This window comes from Budorcas taxicolor, chromosome 1 (assembly GCF_023091745.1).
Source record: "Budorcas taxicolor isolate Tak-1 chromosome 1, Takin1.1, whole genome shotgun sequence".
NCBI lineage: Eukaryota > Metazoa > Chordata > Mammalia > Artiodactyla > Bovidae > Budorcas > Budorcas taxicolor.
The window spans coordinates 12,090,769-12,110,656 of record NC_068910.1 but is presented as its reverse complement, the minus strand read 5'-3'; the positions used below and the strand labels follow the sequence as shown (position 1 = coordinate 12,110,656).

At 53.5% G+C, this 19,888-nt stretch overlaps 2 protein-coding genes and 1 long non-coding RNA gene across 4 annotated transcripts in view; 1 reads left to right on the top strand and 2 right to left on the bottom strand.

The window, feature by feature from the left end:
• Window positions 1–13,592, bottom strand: part of NISCH (nischarin) — a 57,554-nt gene extending 43,962 nt beyond the window's left edge. For both annotated transcript variants that reach the window (XM_052650059.1, XM_052650067.1), the window contains exons 1-6: window positions 13,431–13,592; window positions 11,266–11,349; window positions 10,441–10,623; window positions 2,104–2,152; window positions 1,030–1,193; window positions 555–650 (exon numbers count right to left, since the gene is read on the bottom strand). In XM_052650059.1, the coding sequence (XP_052506019.1) occupies window positions 555–650; window positions 1,030–1,193; window positions 2,104–2,152; window positions 10,441–10,623; window positions 11,266–11,349; window positions 13,431–13,526 (672 nt within the window). In that variant the 5' untranslated portion in view covers window positions 13,527–13,592. The remainder of the gene's footprint in view (window positions 1–554; window positions 651–1,029; window positions 1,194–2,103; window positions 2,153–10,440; window positions 10,624–11,265; window positions 11,350–13,430) is intronic.
• Window positions 13,593–14,564: 972 nt separating this feature from the next.
• On the bottom strand, window positions 14,565–15,311 carry LOC128047358 (uncharacterized). Its single transcript, XR_008199338.1, has 2 exons — window positions 15,111–15,311; window positions 14,565–14,816 (listed from the first exon to the last, which is right to left on the bottom strand). It is a non-coding gene; the product is annotated as an uncharacterized LOC128047358 (long non-coding RNA).
• Window positions 15,312–15,381: 70 nt separating this feature from the next.
• TNNC1 (troponin C1, slow skeletal and cardiac type) lies at window positions 15,382–18,356 on the top strand. Its single transcript, XM_052639503.1, has 6 exons — window positions 15,382–15,489; window positions 16,937–16,967; window positions 17,184–17,330; window positions 17,594–17,708; window positions 17,933–18,069; window positions 18,151–18,356. The coding sequence occupies exons 1-6, from the start codon at window positions 15,466–15,468 to the stop codon at window positions 18,180–18,182; spliced, it is 486 nt and encodes a 161-aa protein (XP_052495463.1). The 5' UTR covers window positions 15,382–15,465; the 3' UTR covers window positions 18,183–18,356.
• The last annotated feature ends 1,532 nt before the right edge of the window (window positions 18,357–19,888 follow it).

Sequence of the window (19,888 nt, the reverse complement as noted above, 5' to 3'; positions counted from 1 at the left end):
TGTTAAAGCGTTTTCCACTGTTCTCTACTGAGTCCCCTTCTTGGTAAAAAAAAAAACAAGAAAAAAAAAAGGTAACAAAATTGGCACTGCAAACCCAGGAGTTCCACAGTGAGTAATGCAAAGTATTTCCTGTTAGGTACAGGCACAGCAGAGAGCAGAGAATCCTGCAACCCCTCTGCTGGTCTGCCCTGGGAGATGTAGACAGGGAACTGGCTGTGTGACGCACAGGATGACTTCCTAGCACTTCAGTTTGAGCAATGAAGAAGCCCAGGAGAAGCTGGGCACCGGTGCGCCAACCTGTCCAAATGCTGTGGGGTGGGGACGTGCAGACCGGCCAGGGGCAGCAGAAGCTCCTCTCTCTCTGCCTCCACAGCGCCTGACTCCCCTAAATGGAATCTGCCACACACTGGCAGACTCAAAAGCAGCAATGCCTTACGATTAAATCCAGACACTCAACCTCAGGAACACTCCCTAGGCACGGACAGAATGGTCAGAAATCAGTCCATCCTGCGAGGGCACAGTCCCGCCTGCACTCCAGGGGCCCCGGGCCTTACCTCCACCTGATGAAGAGACTTGAATATGGACAGATCAAAAGGCAGGAGCTGCTCCTGAATGTTGCTGGTCCCAAAAGGTCCTTCTGTGCCAGAAACCTACAGCCAAATAAATGGTGTGAATTAGGGATGCTGCGGCAACCAGCACTTCCCATCCGTGTTCACAGAGCAGTGCTGCAGCAACTGCCAAACCCTGCTCCAAGCTTTGCCAGGCTGCGAGGGGCAGTCTGGGCAAGGATTCCCACTCAGCACTTCCATGATCCACAAAGAAGGCTAAAGCCAAGGTTCAAAGTAGGAGGCCACTGGACCATGACTGCCCCCTGGTGCTCAGAGGCGGAAGCACAGTGCCCAGATCACCAACCGTCACCTTTTCTCAGGGCCTGCAGTGTATACACACACACACCCCCCACACACCCAGGTCACGAGCTGTGTGCCCACGACTGAGCAGTTCCCCATGACCAGGATCCCACAGCTTTACCTTAAGGTACTTAAGGCGACAGGTGAAGTCCAGGATGTGCCCCAGGTCAGTCTTGGCATCCCCGCTGGCGCATGTGGGCTTTCCCTGCTGCAGCTGCTCGGTGACTGCGTAGAGCTGCAGGGGTCCAATGGCAAAGACCTCGCCAGCCCCCAGGAGCTGTTCTCCTGCAACAGCCACAGCCCAAGAGGTGAGCACTGGGTCCCAGCCCTGCCGTGCAGCCAGGGCACCTGCCCACGCGGCCAACAGTGACCAAGCACTTGGCCGGCACCCACTATGCACACCGAATCAGGACGAAGGAAGGACCCTCCTGAGCATGCGGAAGCGGCCTCCCTCCTGGGCTGACAGCTCAGGGTCAACCCAGGACACGTGATTACAAAGGAGGGAAGGGCCGCAGGAATTTGCTCTGGGGAGCCTCTCCGAGGTGAGACTGAGTTACAATCTGAGGCCCTGGCCAGGAGAAAGCCAGGACAGGCAGCACTAAGGGCAACGGCCTGCTGTAACCGCTAAGACACAGAGGTCTCAAGGTTAGGTGAGACCTAAGGTGCCAGCACCGTGCGGGGCCCGAGCGCAGGAGGGGCTTCTGAGCCAGACACTGGTGTTGGGTCCTCCTTTCGCGCTTTCCACCCATGCACCCTCAGATAGCCAACTGGGCCGCACATCCTCAATGTCCTTGTCCGGCCCTCTTTCAGGGGAGCAGCAAGACACCCTGTTCTCAGGCAGGGTCATGACCCTGAGGCAGCTTCAGTGCCATCTGAACCCTTTTAGGTAAGAACAAACCCAGTGCAAGAGGGTAGCGTGCCACCCACCTTCCAGAACTCCATCAGAAGGCCCTGGAATACAACCTGAGCCTGAGGACAGAGCCCCCGCAGACAGGGGCCCAGGGGTGCTGAGGTGAAGAACACAGCTCCTCAGACTTGCAGAGCAGACAGCTGCACAGGCCTGCCTGTGGACCAGGTCCAGGGATCTGGGGAACCCTGGCAAGGTGGGTCCTGGCTGATGGAGTTCTGGGCCCTTGGCCGCCTAACAGGGCTAGCCAAGTTGCATCCAGTATTTCAAGGACCCCTGGCCATATACCTTTTTCAAAGAGTTCCTCAGCCAGTGCTGCAGTGATGCCGTTAATCTCCTGAAGAGAAAACAAAACCCAGTCAGGACCTTCCCCTGCTCCCCACCACTGGGGCCTGCACCTTTCTTGCCATCTACTCCCTCCATTGCTGCAAAGCCAGCTCTCCAGGAGTAAAACACAATGGAGAGAGTAAATCTAAAGTGAATCAAGCAGCCCAGAAAGGAAAAGACTATTTCCAGTTGCGCAGGTATCAGCTCCAAGGCCACTCAGCATGGGCTCAGAACTCCAGGCCCAGGAGACCGCAGAGCCTGGCCTCGTCAGGCGCTGGCTGGGAAGTCAACAGCTCCCCAAACTGGCCTTGGGAGATTACTAAGAGAGGCATGGCAGACAGACAGTCCTGCTTCCTCTGGAAAAGAGGTTCCCATTCCCCTGGTGGGGGAAAAAACGGGCCTCACAGAGCCAGCCCTGCCTGGGAGTGACCATTTTTACTGACATTCATGTCCCACAGGTATCTGAGGGAAGAGTAAGCACCGGCTCTCTTCCTGCGCTGTCCCTCCAAGGCTGTTGAGCGCACCGCTCAGCCCAGGGTCCTGAGAAAGAGGCAGGAAAGGACTGCCTTTCAGGGCGATGGGGTAAAGGCAGCACACAAGGGTGGCCTTCAGTCACATTACAGCCAGTGTGAGGGTGGCCTTCAGTCACATTACAGCCAGTGTGCTGGGTCTCAATTCACACCAGGCGATGGCCTCAGCGCTCCCCACCAAGAGGCTCACTCAATCCTCCCGGTGCCCTAGGCCAGGAGGCTGTTATGTTGAATCCTATTTCACAGGTAAGCAAACTAAGGTGGGACATGCTGCGATCCTCTCGCAAAGCCACACTTTCAAATGCTTAGCTGTGAAGCCTCTCTCAGTACACAGCTGACTGCCTCAGCATTTCAGGGGTGTAACCCTGGGGTTGCTAGAGCCCCAGGGCTTGCAACCCCACATCCTGCAGGTAAGAACCGTACCTAATTGACAGATGGCAGCCAACAGGACTTTTGTAAACAGGTCCAGATGAGAACTGCACAATCACCTTCGTAGCTCACAGGAACACCTCTGCCACCAGGACACGCAATCAGTGAGTTTACGGAACTTGAAAGGCACCAGGCTGCAGGAGCAGAGCATCCTTCTCCTGTTTTCCTACTGTTTATCTCTCGCTTACCTTTCACACATACAGGATACCCTAATGCTTGCTTATATGCCGCAAATACCTAAGTGTCTTTTCCTTGTCTGTGTATGCCCTTTATGTGTGTTCACACCAGTTCTCCTGACAGAGGGAGGTTTGTCAAGTTTACATTTTTTTAACCTGTGATTCTTTTCCTTTGTGACTTCTGGGACCTCTTTCCCAACCCTAAGATTATAAAGACACTCCCCTAATTTCTCCTTTTAGTACTCTAAGGTATCTGTTTTTTAAAAATGTGCTTATTTCATGTGCTTGAAATTCAGCTTGTATGAGACGAATTCCTCCTTATTGTCACAAATGAACAAAAAGCCAAAGGGAGAAAAATGAGCGAACACACCTCCACTGTTAGGGGGCTCAGAGTCTAGCAAAACATAGGGTCATATGTAAAAGGGCCACCAGAAGGAAATAGCAGGCTCTGAGCCAGAGAGGCTCCAGTGAGTGAGAGGACAGGCCATCAGTTCACTCGGAAGCCCAACGTCAGTCTCCCGCAACAGTTCAATTGCTGGGCAGTTACTTCCTCGGCTGCTATGAAGAACTGAAGATCAGGAAGACCGTGGAATGACCTAGAAGCTCATTTCTCTACCCACATTCTGAGAACCAAGCCCCTTCTCCAGATCGGCACTTCCCCATCTGGCGTGCAGTCAGAATCGCCCATCACCTGGACAGCCTTGAAAGACACACACTCCCGAGAGGCTTCCAATCCGCACCCACCTCCAGTCCCCAAGAGCAGCTCCCCAGCCTCTCCATTTCCAGCAGGGACACTAGGTCTCACATGGGAAAAGGGCCCCCAGCCCACGCTTAGTACCAGCAACCCTTATCCTCAAAGTTACATTTCTTTGGGCAGCTGGCGTCAACACCAGCCCAGCTGAGGAGATAGGGCTGGAATTTCCGGAAGACCCAGGAAGTTGGGAGATAGTGAGGGCCAAGGACTCACGCTAAACAAAGAGCATGTTTCCACTTCTGAGCAATCTGAAAAGTAGACAATTTCTTCTGCCCCTCCCCTTGGGCTACAGGAAGCACTCCCTGCAGCTATACTAGGCAACACTATCTACTTAGTTGCCTTGGCTGATCTTCACCTTGAGAGACTCTTAATTAAAGGGGAAACAAAGAAAGGCCTCAGTCCCAAAATCCACAGTATAAGTCTTCTCAGAGAAGCATTCTGTCTGCCTCCTCAGAGTACTCTGGTTCAGCTGTGGCCTTGTGGCCACGTGTAAGCAGGGTTGGACCTCCCTCCTGCTAGGAGGAAACGGGGGCATCAGTGGGTCCCAGCTAAAGCTCCTGCAGATTCCACCCAGAGGTTCCTCTGCGAACGGGTACTCCCCCACCCACACACACTCCACCCAATCCTGCTGAAAGGACTTGAAATACTTCAGGGTCCCACAGATGTCTGAACTAAAATACCCTAAAAAAAAAAAAAAAAAAAAAAAACTGGCAGGGAGCTTCTCTGGTGGCTCAACAGGAAGGAATCCACCTGCCAGGGCAGGAGATGTGGGTCTGATTCCTGGTCCGGGATGATGCCACATGCCAAGGAGAAACTAAGCCCAGGCACCACAACTATTAAGCCTGTGCTCAAGAGCCCAGGAACCGCAGGTGCAGAAGCCCGTGCGCCCCAGACCCCACGCTTTGCAGTGAGAGCGGCCACCGCAGTGAGAAGCCTACGCACCACAATGAAGAGCAGCCCCCACTCGCCAGGAGTAGAGAAAGTCTGCCTGCAGCAACGAAAATCCAGCACAGCCAAAAATAAATAAATTAAAATTGTAAGAGACATTCTTTATAGTTCCAAAAATGTTTCAATTAAAAAAAATAAGTGTTTAAAAACTAAAATACCCACTTCCAAACCTGCTACATTCCAATCAATCAGCCACCTGCCAGGGTCTCGTGCTGGTCTGCACCCTTGAGCAGCACCCTTGTAGGGCAAGTTGCTCAGCTGTGTCCAAGTTGCTCAGCTGTGTCTAACTCTTTGCAACCCCATGGACTATACAGTTCATGGAATTCTCCAGGCCAGAATACTGGAGTGGGTACCCTTTCCCTTCTCCGGGGGATCTTCCCAACCCATGGATCGAACCCAGATCTCCCGTGTAGCAGGCGGATTCTTTACCAGCTGAGCCACAGGGGAAGCCCAAGAATACTGGAGTGGGGAGCCTATGCCTTCTCCAGCGGATCTTCTCAACCCAAGAATCGAACTGGGGTCTCCCGCATTGCAGGCAGATTCTTTACCAAGTGAGCTATGCACACAAATGCACCACAGACTCTTAGGCTGTGGTTCGGACACCACTATTCCGACAGCATGTTAGTACATGCAGGTCTGTGAAGCCCCTGCAGCACAGACCCTACTCAATGAATAACCCCAGGCCAGTCCAATGCTCCTGCTTGGCACAGGCTGGAGCACAGAGTGTGTGCCACTGGAGCATTAACGAGGGGCTGAGTTACACGTCACTGTGTGGTTTACATACATACACAGGGGTCGGAGTCCGTGTTAACATATTTCATGCCTGTATGAGGCACACCAGCAGAAGTCAGGAACACTGTGTGAGTAAAAACTCCCCACTGAGAGATTCAAGCCTCAACTCTGGCTGCAGAGAGCTCCAAGACTGTAAGCAAGCCTCAAGGATATCTGTTATCACGTACAGCCTGTATTCTGCAACTAAAAGAAATGACCAAAAGCTACCTTTAGGATGGTAACGGTTCTGTCCTACTCTGATTTCAGATTTCAAAAAGTGTCTTTGTTCTACCCAACTGGTTTCAAGATAACAAAATGATATAAATGCCACCTCTGACAAGAAGTGAATGCATTTCCTAACCAGAATACCTGGCACTGGCTGGGACCTGGAGAGCCCCTGCCGTTTGCCCAGACTTTTCCGGGCGCTTCACCTTCACTGCACCAGCTCCTGCAATTCACAAGGGCCTGGGATCATCCCCCCTCCAACTCACAAGAGGAACTGAGACACACAGAGGCTCCATGGCTGCCTCTGAATAAACTGTCACGAAGCAGCAGGGCTGGGAGACAAACGGCTCTGCCTGCCTGTCAGAAAGCCTGCCCCAAAGTCGTGGCCCCAACCTCACACCATATACAAAAATCCACTCAAAATGGTTAAAGTCCTAAATACAAGAACTAAAACTATAAAACTCTTAGAAGAAAAACATAGTTGCAAATCTTTGTTCTCTTGGATTTGGTTTCTTAGACATGATACCAAAAACACAAGTGACTGGAGGGAAAAATGGGTAAACTTCATCAAAACCGAAAACTCGTGTTTCAAAGAATACAATCAGGACAACTAAGACAATTCACACAATGAGAGAAAATATTTGCACATCGTATTTCTAGTAAGGGTTTAAATATCCAGAGTATACAAAGAACTCCTACAAGTCAACAACAACCTAATTTTTTGAAATGCAAAAGATTTCAATAACTTTATCTAAAGAAAATATACAAATAACCAACAAGCACATGTAAAAAAGCTCAACATTATTAGTCATTAGCCAAACGCAAATTGAAACCACAAGGTACCATGTTACAGCCAAGAGGATCGCTACAGTGAACAGTAGCAAGTGTGGGCGAAGACGTGGGAGCCTAAGAGCCTGCATGCTGCCGGCAGGAATGCGCTGGGCTGGCCGACTTTCTGGCCAGCTCAATAAAATGGTGCAGCCACTACCGAAGAAAATTTGCCTGTTCCTCATAAAGAGTTATCATACAATCGAGCAAGTCTACTCCTAGTATATACCCAACAAAGGATGTTGTTATCCTTTAGTCGCTTAGTTGTGTCTGACTCTTTTTGTGATCCCATGGACTGTAGCCTGCCAGGCTCCTCTGTCCATGCGATTACCCAGGCAACAGTACTGGAGTGGGCTGCCATTCCCTTCTCCAGGGCATCTTCCTGACCCAGAGACGGAACCTGCTCCGCCTGCACTGGCAGGTGGGTTCTTTACTACTGGGCTACCTGGGAAGCCCCAGCAGAAAGTATGTGAGGTGAAAGTGGCTCAGTCGTGTCCGACTCTCCGAGACCCCATGGAATTCTCCAGGCCACAATACTGGAGGGGGTAGCCTTTCCCTTCTCCAGGGGATCTTCCCATCCGAAGGATTGAACCCGGGTCTCCCGCACTGCAGGCGGATTCTTTACCAGCTGAGCCACAAGTATGGGTCTACACAAAAACATATGAATGTTCTCAGCAGTCTTATTTAATAAAAGCCAAAAACTGGAAGCAAGCTAAATTTATCAGTCCATTAACTCATGAATGGACAATATATGGTATCTTGAAACAATGTAATAGTACTTGACCACAAAAGAACTGAAGTGCTTATTTTCGTTTACAATATGAATGGACCTTGAAAACACTATGCTAAGTGAAAGCAGTCAGTCACAAAAGGTCACATATTGCACGATTTCACTTATATGAAATGTTCAGAACATGCACACCCATCTATTACGAAAGCATATTAGTGACTGCTGATGGGTACAGTTCCTTCCTGTGTGATGAATGTTCTGGAATTAAGACAGTAGTGATAGATGCACAATTCTGTTAATATTCTAAAAACCAGGGACTTGTACGCTTTGTAAGAGTGAGTTTTGTATGTGAATCAAAAAAAAAAAATCCACACCCCAGCCAAATATGGTTCCCTGGGTCCACCCTGTCCAATGTCAGCCCCACAAGAGGTGGACTACACTGGGAGTAAATTCAGAGAGGACACTGATGGCGGGGAAGGTTACCAAAAACCTTCCCTAAGGGCTCCCAGTCTGTAAAAAAGCTGACAAATCTTTTGGGCTCTGTCTGTCCAAATTCATTTGAAGATCTAATATAGTGATCCTCGATCAAGTGCAATTTGCCCCTCAGGCAGTATCTGGCAATGTGTGGAGATACTGTTGGTAGTTATAGTGCGGCGGGTTGGGGGGGTAGACTAGGGATGGGGGGGCGCTACTGGCATCTAGTGGGCAGAGGTCAGAGATACTGCTCAGCACTGCACAGGGCAGCCCCCACACCAATCACCTGGTCCAACACGTCAACAGTGCCACAGCTAAGCAACCGTGATTTAGCTTAACAACGGATCAACCACTTTTTTAGAACTCTGGATTTATATAACCAAGAGGTCCTTTTGATAATAATTACTTCAAATATGTTCAAACTGCTCCAAGCAGTAGAACGTGCCTCAAACCAGAACCGCCACAGATGGAGGGCCTCAGGCAAACCTATCTCAGAAGAGCAGCCCAGTACTTCTCTGGTGGCTCAGTGAACTCGAATCTGCCTGCCAGCGCAGTGCACATGGGTTCGATTCCTGGCCTGGGAAGATTCTACAAGGCGTAAAGCAACTAAGCCCGATCTCTGGGTCAGGAAGATGCCCTGTAGAAGGGAGTGGCAGCCCACAGCCTACTGAGCCTGTGCTCCGGGGCCTGAGAGTCGCAGCTCCGGAGCCTGCATGTTGCCACTACTGAGGCCTGTGCTCCGCAACGAGAGAAGCCGCAGTGAGAAGGCCGTGCGCCACGGCGAAGAGCAGCCCCCGCCCGCCACAGCTAGAGAGAAGCCGGCAGGCAGCAACGAAGACCCAGTGCAACCAACATAATAACGATTCACATACAAATTATTTAGAAAACAAAAAGCAGTCCAGGCCTTTCCATACTCAGAGGCAGCCAGGAGACTGCCTCAAAGGCCCAGGTCTTAAGCAATGAATTATACTTTAACCTTAAATAGCTAATCAAAGCTTTCTTAAAGGACAGTGTTGTGTTTCTTAAAACACTAACCAGTTGTGAAAAACTCACATAAGAAATGGACTTTTGTTTTTCACATAAGGAAAGAAAATGAAAAAAAGAAGTCTACAACAGGAAAACTACTGCTAACCACATACATTACTGGTACATGCCAAACACAATCCAAAGATAGATACACATATATAGCTCCCATCTATAAATGCCAGTCTTTTTTCCCACAGGGCCCCTTCAAGCTGAGTGGCCCACTGCTAGTGCCATCACCAAATTTCCAGGTTCTTCTATCTAACACTTCAAGAAAGGTTCAGCTGTCTCACTCTGAAAGTATCTCAAGACAGTTATTTTTTAAAGAAGTCTGGGCTTTTAAGACCACAACCCACAGGTCCCTCCCTAAAAGGCAAGCCTGAAAAGGGAGTGGGTTATTTTGGGTTTTTTTCCCCTATCTTCATCACACAAAAGGAAAATAATTAAATATAAATTATCCAAAAGTCTACTACCTCAAAACAACTCCTCATAATATTTTGATGTATAACCTTCTAGAATTTTCCCAAATATATTCATACAAACCTTTTTTAAATAAAAATGGGACCATACCCTAATATCATTTTCTGCCCTGCTCTTTTCATCTAGTAATGTATTTCTTCTCCTACATCATTTTTCTAGCAGCATAATATCCAATTCCATGCTAGCACCCTTTTTTTTTTTAAGTCGCCTCCTATGGGGCTTTTGACTGTTCAGCATCTTATTATAATCCTGGAATGACTACCTTTACACCTATATCCTTTTCTCAGTCACCCAGTCTTTTCCCTTAGAATAAATTCTCAGAAATGAAATTACTGGGTTGTTTAACGTTTTGGTTTCACGTTGCACCAAACTTCCCTCCTTCAAGTGTGACAACTCATACTGTCACCAGCAGCCCATGACCGTTGTTCCTCCATCCAGAAGGGAGTGCAGAGCTGTCCTGAGACATACACTCCCATTGGAGGAAGCCACCTACCCTCACTCAGCACCTTGGACTCTGACGATGCCCTAAGATGGCAATATTCTGCCAACACAGATAGATCCCTTAATTAGTTTTGAGCTGGGAACCAACAACTCAACAATAGTCGATGCCAGGTGTCAGCTGTTTCTAATCTAACCCCATCCATTTGGATGGAAACTTGCTCAAACACCCACAGGCCATTTTTGCTAAACAAAACAACTTGTGGTGGAGGAAAACCTCTCTGTGGCCAGAGCCGGTCAGCCTAATTTAAGGCAAATCCCTTTACGAACACGCTCTGTCTAAGCCCCAACCCGCCAGGATGCTCCTCCATCTACTAACTGCAGGCTCCAGCTCCAGCCGACCTCTCAAAGCTGAGGTCTACAGGGTTTGCTACCTGGAGCTCTGGCGGCTGCAGGCTGGCAGGCGAAAGAGAAAACCCAAGAGGAACTTACGTAAAAGTGGAAATGCAAGAAGTGGGCCAGCACTCTGGGGGCCACATCAGGGAAGGTGGCCAGGAGTGTCTGGAGATAAATTTCTAGATCCTTCTCCCTCTTTTCCACCAAGCTCCTGGAGTTTTTCCCAATTATCTTTTTGGGCGGAAGCAGACTTCTATCAATCTTCTTCTCCGCAACAAGCTGTAAGAAAACATAAGCGTGTCAACCATAGACCAAGAGGTTCTGTAACTGTGCAAGGCCAAGGTAAACAGCTGAGGGCAGGTGCTCGCTACGAAGCCCATCGTGGCAGAAGCACCACGATTAGCGATCAAACTAGTGCACCTGGGTTTGACCTCTAATTAGCACTAGAAACACCAACACAATTCTAGACAGTGAGCTCCACCAAGAGACTCTGGAGACATTGAGGAAAGGAATACCTCAAAGCCCCTGAAGTCACCATCTTCTCCAAACCACAACAAAATTCTCATGCTACAAATGACCCAGAGAAAGGCAGCTCTCTCCAAAGGCAAAGAAAGAATTATAGCCAGATACTAAAGCACAGGTTCTGGAATAGGTATACTCAGGTGGAACAAATTGAAACCTGCTCCCTCCCCTGGAAACTATCCCAGCATCTCATAGCCTAGCTACAACTGTCAATCTTAAAACTGAAGTTCAAATACACTCCTTGCACACTGTCTTATGCAAGGTTTGAACTCTCAGGATCCAACGGGTTTGTTTTTTGTTTTTGTTTTTTTGCTGTTTACATTAATAAACCAGTGTTGCCCTAAAACCAACCCACGACACAATAGGAACTTGGCCTAAAAGCCCCCAATTTTCAATTACCTTTTCATGTAGGTCGTGGAAATCACTGTACCGGTGCTTGACTGTCCACTCATGGCTCCCATCAGTGATCTGGATGATGTAAACCTAAGAGGGAAAATAGCCCTTGCCTAGCCAGCAATAAGGAAAGCCCCACCCCACCCTCAGCAATAGCTGCAGGACACCCAAACCCCCCAGGCCAAAGTTAAGTTGCTCCTGCCCACTAGCCTCTGTACCTGACCCTTGCTGAGAAGCAGGGGCCCCCTTTTAGCCTCCTCCATGGCCCTAGCACTGGATCTGGCAGGCATATGGGATAAGTCTGACCCCTATCCAACAGTGAGAAAACAAAAAAGGCAGCTATCATATTAAGTAATCTCTTTAGTTTTTAAACTCCAGACTCCATGTAATTCAAAGTCCAATCCAACCTGAGCTGCAAGAAAGGCCTTTCTTTCGGAGGCAAAACAGGGTCAGGTTTGGCAGGACCACCTTTTCTGCTTTAGTTCTTTCTCAGGAGCCCTGACTATACCTGAGAAGCAAGTCCTTCTCCAACACTTTCAGCTGGCTCAGGAGCTGAAAACAGCCAGGAGTCAAGGCACTTAGATGCTCAGAGGAGGGCAGTGATAGATAATTAAGCCCTAACAGAAGGGAACGGGCCAGGAAGACCCATGTTCAAAATCTGGTTCTGCCATTCCTGGCTATAGTTTACGTATGTATGTCAACTTATGTAAGTGGCTGGGAGCCTTAAGTTGTCTGAGCCTCAGTTCCCATCTTAAAATCTAGTAGGATTAAGAATCAAGGGTAATGCATGCAAAATGCTTTGTAAAGGGCCTGACATGTAGTAAGTGATCAATCAAAGGTAGGTGTTGATAATTATTCAGCTCAGCATACCCAGACAAAGGGACACAAAATCACCACCTTCCCAACACCCACCCATTCAGAGGAAGGCCTCAGCCCTGTGGTCAAGGAGAGCTTTTTTGGAGCTAACCCTCCAGGTGGATACAGGGCATGCATGATGGCTGACCAGACCTAAGCCCTCACCTGGATGAGGCCCCATGGTCCTTGCATCCCACCCCTCTCTGCAGCACTCAGAAGGGGGAGGAGAAAATAATCAACTCAACTGAAGCCTCCATTGAGGAGCAGGCCTGTTGCTCCAGGATCCCTAGGAGCCCCTCCACAGCCTGACCATTTCCCTCCCCCTCCTCCTGCCCAGAAAAGGAGAAAGAGCCAGAAAAATGACCCTCAGGAGGAGGGTTAGGTTGAGGGCCAAGGAGGTGGGGTGAAGGCAGAGCCAAGCCCCCTTCCCCAACTCACCATGGTCCCAGAACAAAGGACAGGAGGCTGAGAGGTGCTCAGGCCACCCCCACCTTGGGGCCAGTCCCTGCTAGGCAGCCTACCAGGCCCATAGGCGCCCAAGCCCACCCAGACCCAGGAGGGCCTCCTACTTCATCACAGTCTGCGACTTCTCCCCTTTCTATCCTGCATCTCCTCCACAGCCTTGAAGTGTGCGTGGGCAGTGAGCCGCTCTCTCTCACCCCCACAGTCCAAAGCCATGAAGACCCCTAAAGTTCCGGGCTCTTGGACTCTCAGTCCTGAGCCACCCCCTCAATCCCCGGGGTCTGGGCTCCACTCACCTCTATTCTTGTCTCTGCCTGAGCGCCCAGGCCCCCAGATGCCCCCTTCACTTTTGAGCAAATGTCAACTGCAACCCCAAGGGCCCCCAGACCAAGGCCCCGCCCCCTCTTTTTCTTCATGGCTTGCAGCGCCCTGACCCTTTCCGCTGATACCATCCGAAGACCCCCTTTCCTAATTCCCCTTCTCCGGGACCGCCCGTCATGTCCTCCCAGGCCGGCGCCCCTCCAGGGGAGCCTCCGCCTCAACCTGACCCCTCTCCTCTGCAGGCCTCCTTTATCCCTTGATCCTTCCCATTCCTAGCCTCCTTTTCTAAACGCATACCCTTCCTAAGCCCCCTCTCTGCGCCCCACCCCAAGACCCTTTTTCCAGACCCGCGGAGCCCAAGCGCCCGTTCCCCAGATTCTGCCATCCCAGGCCCCCTCCTCAAAGTCGCAGCGCCCCGACATCTTCCTCTCCAGCTGCGGGGCCGAGAAGCCCACCCCAACCCCCCGCCCCCGACTCAAGACTCCAGGTCCCAGTCGCCACCTCCAGTTCGGGAGCCCGGGCCCCCAGCACACCGTATACGTGTCCACGAGCTCAGAGCCCACGACGCGCGCCGTCTTGGCCGGCTCGGCCTCCCGCTCGGGCCCGAAGCTGCGCGCCGCCGCCGCCATGTTCCGGGCTCCGTCGCCGCCGCCGCCCGGCGCAGACTGGCAGCAGTAGGGGGCGGGGTCAGCGTCCCACCGCCCCCTGGCCCCCGCCGCCCCCCGCCCCCGGCGCGAGCCGTGCGGCCATGCTGGCCCCGCCGCCTTCTCGCGCCCCCGCCCCACTCCGCCCCGCGCACGTAATTGACAGCTGCGGCCCGCGGCGCGCGTGCGCAGGCCGCCTGGGACGGTTCCATTGCGTAATCGGTCCCCGGGGGGCCCCGCCCGCCGCGCGCCTTGCAGCTCCGGAGAAACCGAGGCTCGGGCAGGAATTGCTCTGGGCTTTGTCACTCGAAAGGGATGGCCCTGCACCTTCCGTGGCAAGTCACTGCCACGCCTGGCCTTAGTTTCCCTCTCCGCAAAAGCGACAGTAATTACATCTCACCTACCTCTTGGTCTCATTCCCTGGAGGACCCGAGTGTGTTGAAGGAGGATCTGATTTGTAACTCTGGGCTAGTTCTTAACCTCTGCAAGACTCAGAGATCTCTGTCAAATGGAGTTTCTAGAGAATTGAGTGGGTTAATCCATGCAATGGCTGGCAGGCAAGGCAGGGAACTGGTGTAGGCTCTGTGACTTCCCAGATGGGTCAGCGGTAAAGAATCCGCCTGCCAAACAGGAGACTCAGGTTCCATCCCTGGGTCGGGAAGATCCCCTCGAGGAGGAAATGGCAACCCACTCCAGTATTCTTGCCAGGAAAAAATCCCATGGACAGAGGAGCCTGGCAGGCTACAGTCCATGAGGTCACAAAGAGTCAGGCATAACTGAGCCACTCAAAACCAGCTGCGTGAAGGACGTGGAGGGGTTAGGTGGAAAGGATATGTGCTGGCCATCTGGCACAACACCCCCAGATGGTATCCTACCAGAGCTCAAAATGAGGGGGTGACAGATTGGCGCTGGACTCAGGAACTACAGTGCTGGAAAAGGGAAGCATGGGCACAGAGAAGGAGCCCTAACCCAGGTCCAGAAGAGGTAGTGACCCAACTGGAAAGGGAGAGTCTCACACAGACGAGGCATCTGTTGGTGTATTTGTTGACTGGTAGAGTGCATTTCAGCCTAGACCTAGTACTTTTCTCCCTGAGGAGATGACTGGTCTGGGGAGCGGCTCCTCTGGCACCCTTGGGAGAAGGGCTCCAAACCGCACTCTCTTGAGGTAGGCCAGTGCCTTCCTTCTCCACGAGTCCCACAGCACCACGATCCGAGCTTGGCACTCGAGGCTTCTCTTGGCAGGGTCCTCCACTCCCAGCTTCTTTTTGCATACTGCTGCAGGAAAGTGAAGTCACTCAGTCGTGTCTGACTCTTTGCAACCCCAGGGACTGTAGCCTACCAGGCTACTCCGTCCATGGGATTTTCCAGACAAGAGTACTGGAGTGGGTTGCCATTTCCTTCTCCAGGGAATCTTCCCAACCCAGGGATCTAACCCCGATCTCCCGCATTGCAGGCAGATGCTTTACCATCTGAGCCACCAGGGAAGCCCAGAGGGGTTTAGTTTAAGTCAGCAGCTGCCAAGTCAGCCAGACCTGAGCAAGTCACCACCCCTCCAGGAGCCTCACCCACCTCCTTGGTTGGATAAGAGTTGTGTTGCTGATCTGGGGGCCTGGCCTGGGAGCCTGGCCTTGCAGCTCCTGCCTGTCCCGGACTCGTTTTCATTCATTCCAAAAACCTTTCCAGAGAGTCTCCTGGGGGAATGGGGAACAGAGGGAAAGAGCTCTGGTCCTTGTAGCCCTTCATCTGCTCCTTGCCCTGGGCAGAGGACACAGGGACTCAGGCCAGTGTGAGATCACCAGGGCCAAGGGGAGGGAGTAGAGGATGTTGCAGGCAGGGGTGGGCTGGGTCGGGAATGCGGCGGGGCTAGGCTATTTAAGCCCAGGGCCGCTGGCAACCCCAGCAGCCTGCCCTGTGAGCCGCCAGTATGGATGACATCTACAAGGCTGCGGTAAGGGATGGGCCTGGGCAGGGCTGGGGTGGGCATACCCTTTGGGGCCTGGGGTGGGCGTACCCACTGGGGGCTCAGGGGCAAGGTCACCCTAAGGAGGTGGTGGGGACCCAGGATAGAGTCCACTAACTTTCAGCCTAGACCTTCAAGGGGCCAGTTGGTCTGGCATTCCAGGGTGTAGAAGGGGTAAAGAGTTTAGGATCTGGGGGGAACTATCAGGGTTGGTGGAGGAGGACATCAAAGCTATAGCATCATGTCCAGCCCGGTCTTCAAATGTCTGTAGCCTGTGTCACTGTCTCTGGGACACACCTCTCTGCATTTGTGTGTCTGGTCTGTCTCTTTGTTCCTCCCAAGCTCTCCTTCTGAGGCTCTGTCGCTGTTTCCCTCTCCGCATTGCTGCCCCTCACATTCGGCTCCTCACCCATCCAATCCCCCACCACCCCCTTGGCTGGCTGAAGGTGCTCTGGAGGGTGGGACAGGGGTTGTGAGGAGGGGGCTGCAGAGGGCTCTGAAGCTTGACGCAGGCACAGAAGGACTAGGAGGGAATAACAGACCTGGGGCCCAGTCCCTGTTCAGCCTGGCAGGCTCAGGGCTCAGTGGCTCAGCTAAGGGGAAGGGCTAGAGGGTGGTCACCTTTTCTTGGTCACCCCAAGTCCCTGCAGGGGCCACTGAGGGGCTTCAGATGCTATTCCAACCTGGGAGTAGGGGTGTTGCTGACCTCCGTCCACCACAGAGACAAGGACATCTGACACAGACAGCTGCGCGCAAGGGAACCCCTACCTCAGCTCCAGGAAGTACGGACCCCCTCCTGGGCAGGAAAGGCTACAGCTGGCTCTGGGGGTGCCCCTGTCTTTCCTGCAGGAGTCTGTGGAGCTGGGAGAGGGGCAGCCCTCCACCCTGTGCCCATACAAGGCCTGACGGGCCAGGGACTAATTTTGGCTCTTGAGACACCAGGAGGCCAAGGGGCCAGATAACGCTGCCCCACCCCCTCCCTGCATGCCAGAGTCCCCAGAACAATCACCAGGTTTAACTTTGTCCCCCGTTAAAAATAGCCCAGTGGCCACCGGTCAGGTTACAGCGGGTGGCTTTGCCCACCCCCGCTGTGGTTTTATTGTCCCAACCTGAGGGACAGCTGCCCCTCCGGCCACCCAGCTTGGGTTTCAGCAGGGGGGCTGAAAGGACACTGAGAGGCCAACTGGCTATTGTTATTCGGGGTCACCTTGGTCCTGGAGAGGGCGCCCACCTGCCACCCTGGCCCTGAGCCCAGCCTCAGGGAGGCAAGCTGGGTCACCTCAGGGCTTGGGGACAGGCTGGGAGAACGGAGGCCTCTGCTCGGTGACCTGGGAATGGCCTGCCTCTTCCCGGCTGCAGTCTTCCCACCTGTGGAATGGGCTGGTTTCCTCGACAGCAGCCGAGGTCTGAGCCTGAGACTTCTTTTCTTCTCTAGGTAGAGCAGCTGACAGAAGAGCAGAAAAATGGTGAGCGCCCCAACATGCCCATGGGGCCCCAGTGGGGCCCAGCTGGGGGAGCGTGAGGGCCCCAGGCTGCAGGCCCGAGGCTGGGGTCCCCCTCCCTGTCACCCCAGAGGTCTCAGAGGGGAGCAGCGGGTTAGCAGGCGGCCCTCGGCGTCTGGCCTTCAGGGTTCTTGACTGAGCCATGCTGCTCTGCTTCCCCTCCTCTCCTGCTGGACACAGAGTTCAAGGCAGCCTTTGACATCTTCGTGCTGGGCGCTGAGGATGGCTGCATCAGCACCAAGGAGCTGGGCAAGGTGATGAGGATGCTGGGGCAGAACCCCACCCCTGAGGAGCTGCAGGAGATGATTGACGAGGTGGATGAGGACGGTGAGCCCCTTTGCCCCTCCCCAGGCCCCCAACTCTGGGGGGACTTGAACCCTGGTCCTGCCACTTCTTACTTTGCACCCTTAAAGGAGCTGTTTGGCCCCTCTGATCCTCAACCATATCATCTATGCAATGGGCGCAATAATCACACTCGCCTCACAGAGTCACTGGGAGGATTCAGTGAGAACACCACCGGGGTCAGTGTCCAGGGCAGGGCCAGCCATCCTGAGCACCGCCCTTTAATGGTGTGCCGCCCTCTCCCCCAGGCAGCGGCACGGTGGACTTTGATGAGTTCTTGGTCATGATGGTTCGCTGCATGAAGGATGACAGCAAAGGAAAGTCTGAGGAAGAGCTTTCAGACCTCTTCCGCATGTTTGACAAGTGAGTGTGTGAGCCTGGACCTCCGACCCTGGCCCTGGCAGAGCTGGGCAGAGGGGGACAGCTTTGTGACCTTGGCCTCCATCTCCCGTTCTGCACAATGAGGGAATAGGATGCCCCATCTCCTGGTGGCCCTTCCCTGCTTCCCAGGGTCACAAGCAGGGCTGTTTTGCCCCCTCCCCCTGCCCCTAAAATGGGCTCTGAGGCCCCTCTCACCCAACTGGCAGAAATGCTGACGGCTACATCGACCTGGAGGAGCTGAAGATAATGCTTCAGGCTACAGGGGAGACCATCACAGAGGACGACATTGAGGAGCTCATGAAGGATGGTGACAAAAACAACGATGGCCGCATTGACTACGATGGTGAGTGGGTCCATCTGAATCCCACTGCCCACGCCCTGCCCAGGCCCCATGTCTAACCTATGCCCGTCTGTCTCTCCGCAGAGTTCCTGGAGTTCATGAAGGGGGTGGAGTAGACACCAACCTTCACCCAGAGCTGCCTGTACCGCCTTCCAACTCCAGCTGGGCCCCAGGACTGTGGGCAGAGGGCCGGGGTCCCCAGGATGTGAACTTGGGTGTGTCCTTGACAAAGGGCCCTCCATGACTACCTCCCTCAGCACTGTCCTAGCCAATAAAATCGTGCTCCTGGAGGCATGGTGTCCAGCTTTCATTCCCCCATCTCCACCAGTGGCCTCTCCTGCCCTGACCGCTGCCTTCCCTGTCCCAGAACCCATGCTCTCACCACCCTCGCACCCCGCCTTCTACAGCTCAGAGACCACCATGCTCCATACCCACCTGGCTCCTTTCTAGAACTGCTGGTGCCCAGGCTCCATCTCCAGCAATTCCACATCTGGAGTCTGTGGTGGCCCAGGAACCTGAGTTTCACAGGCCCCTGGGGGCCATGGCTTTAGTCAGCCAGTTGGCAGCAGAAGGCCCCCCTACTCGGAGGGGCAGTCCTTCAGCACCAGGCCAAGCCCTGGATGCCACTTGGCAGAGCAGCCATGGCTCCTCCCGTCTGGCAGCAGGACGCTGGGGGGTCCTCGGGCCTGCCCAGTCCCCCTGCCCGTTCACCTGGATTTCCTGCTGCAGTGTGGACTCCCCAGACCCAGGGGCATATCCCCTGCTCTACCTCCCCTCACTCATTTCACAGGTAAGGACCCTGGCACCCGGGGCGGCTCAGGGAGGGGCCTGCGGGGTCATCCTGTGAGCCTGGGGAGAGCAGAGCCACCTGGCTCCCAGCCGAGGACTCTGATGAACAGGTCCTGATGGGCAGGACTCCCAGTTCCTGTGAACCTCATGACCCCAGCACTCACTTTCACTCCCTGTCAGGGAGTGGAGGCATGGGGCCTGGTGACTCTCAGTTGCCTGGGGGTGCCCAGGCCAGAGCTATGGACAGAACAGTGAGATTGGCCTCCGGGAGATGGGGGCCACAGGGAAGCGAGGTGTCAGCAGCGGTGCTTACCAGAGGGACAGCTGCCGCGGTGCCCAGGCTCCAGCCAGAATGTCAGCAGCTGTCGTGCTCCGCCCAGCCACTCCACAGCCTCCCCACCTGTGCCCCAGCCTTGGCATTCTCCAGACAGGCCCGGCATTCCAGAGACGGTCTTGGAATTCTGAAGATGCCTCAGTGGAGGCCAAAGCTGGTGGGAGCTGCCTGGTCCCTGGAGAGATTGGGGAGAGGAGACGGGTCCCCTCCGTCCTGCCCTCGGGAGCTGGAAAACTGAAGGACCTACATGTATACCCAGGAATGACATTCAGGATAGGAGGGAGGGTGACAGTGGGTGGCACCTCCGTCCTGCCCTCGGGAGCTGGAAAACTGAAGGACCTACATGTATACCCAGGAATGACATTCAGGATAGGAGGGAGGGTGACAGTGGGTAGCACTGGGTGAACACTGGGACTTTTCAGAAGGAGGCCCAGTCCCTAATTTCATGGAATTTATAGTAAACTCAGGAAGACAAAGAAGAGATGAGGACAGTGAGGAAACCAGCAGAGTGCCAAATGGGGATTGGAGAGGGGATGTGGCCGGTGGGGTGGGAGAGACCCTGGGTAAGGCAAGGGCTCAAGGGCCCATGAGGCAAGGAAGGAGGCATTGAAGACAGCTGATGGCTCTGGAGCTAGGGAATTTGGAGGCCCCAAGGTGCTGGCCACCTGGACACAAGGGTTTCACTGGAATTGTGGGATG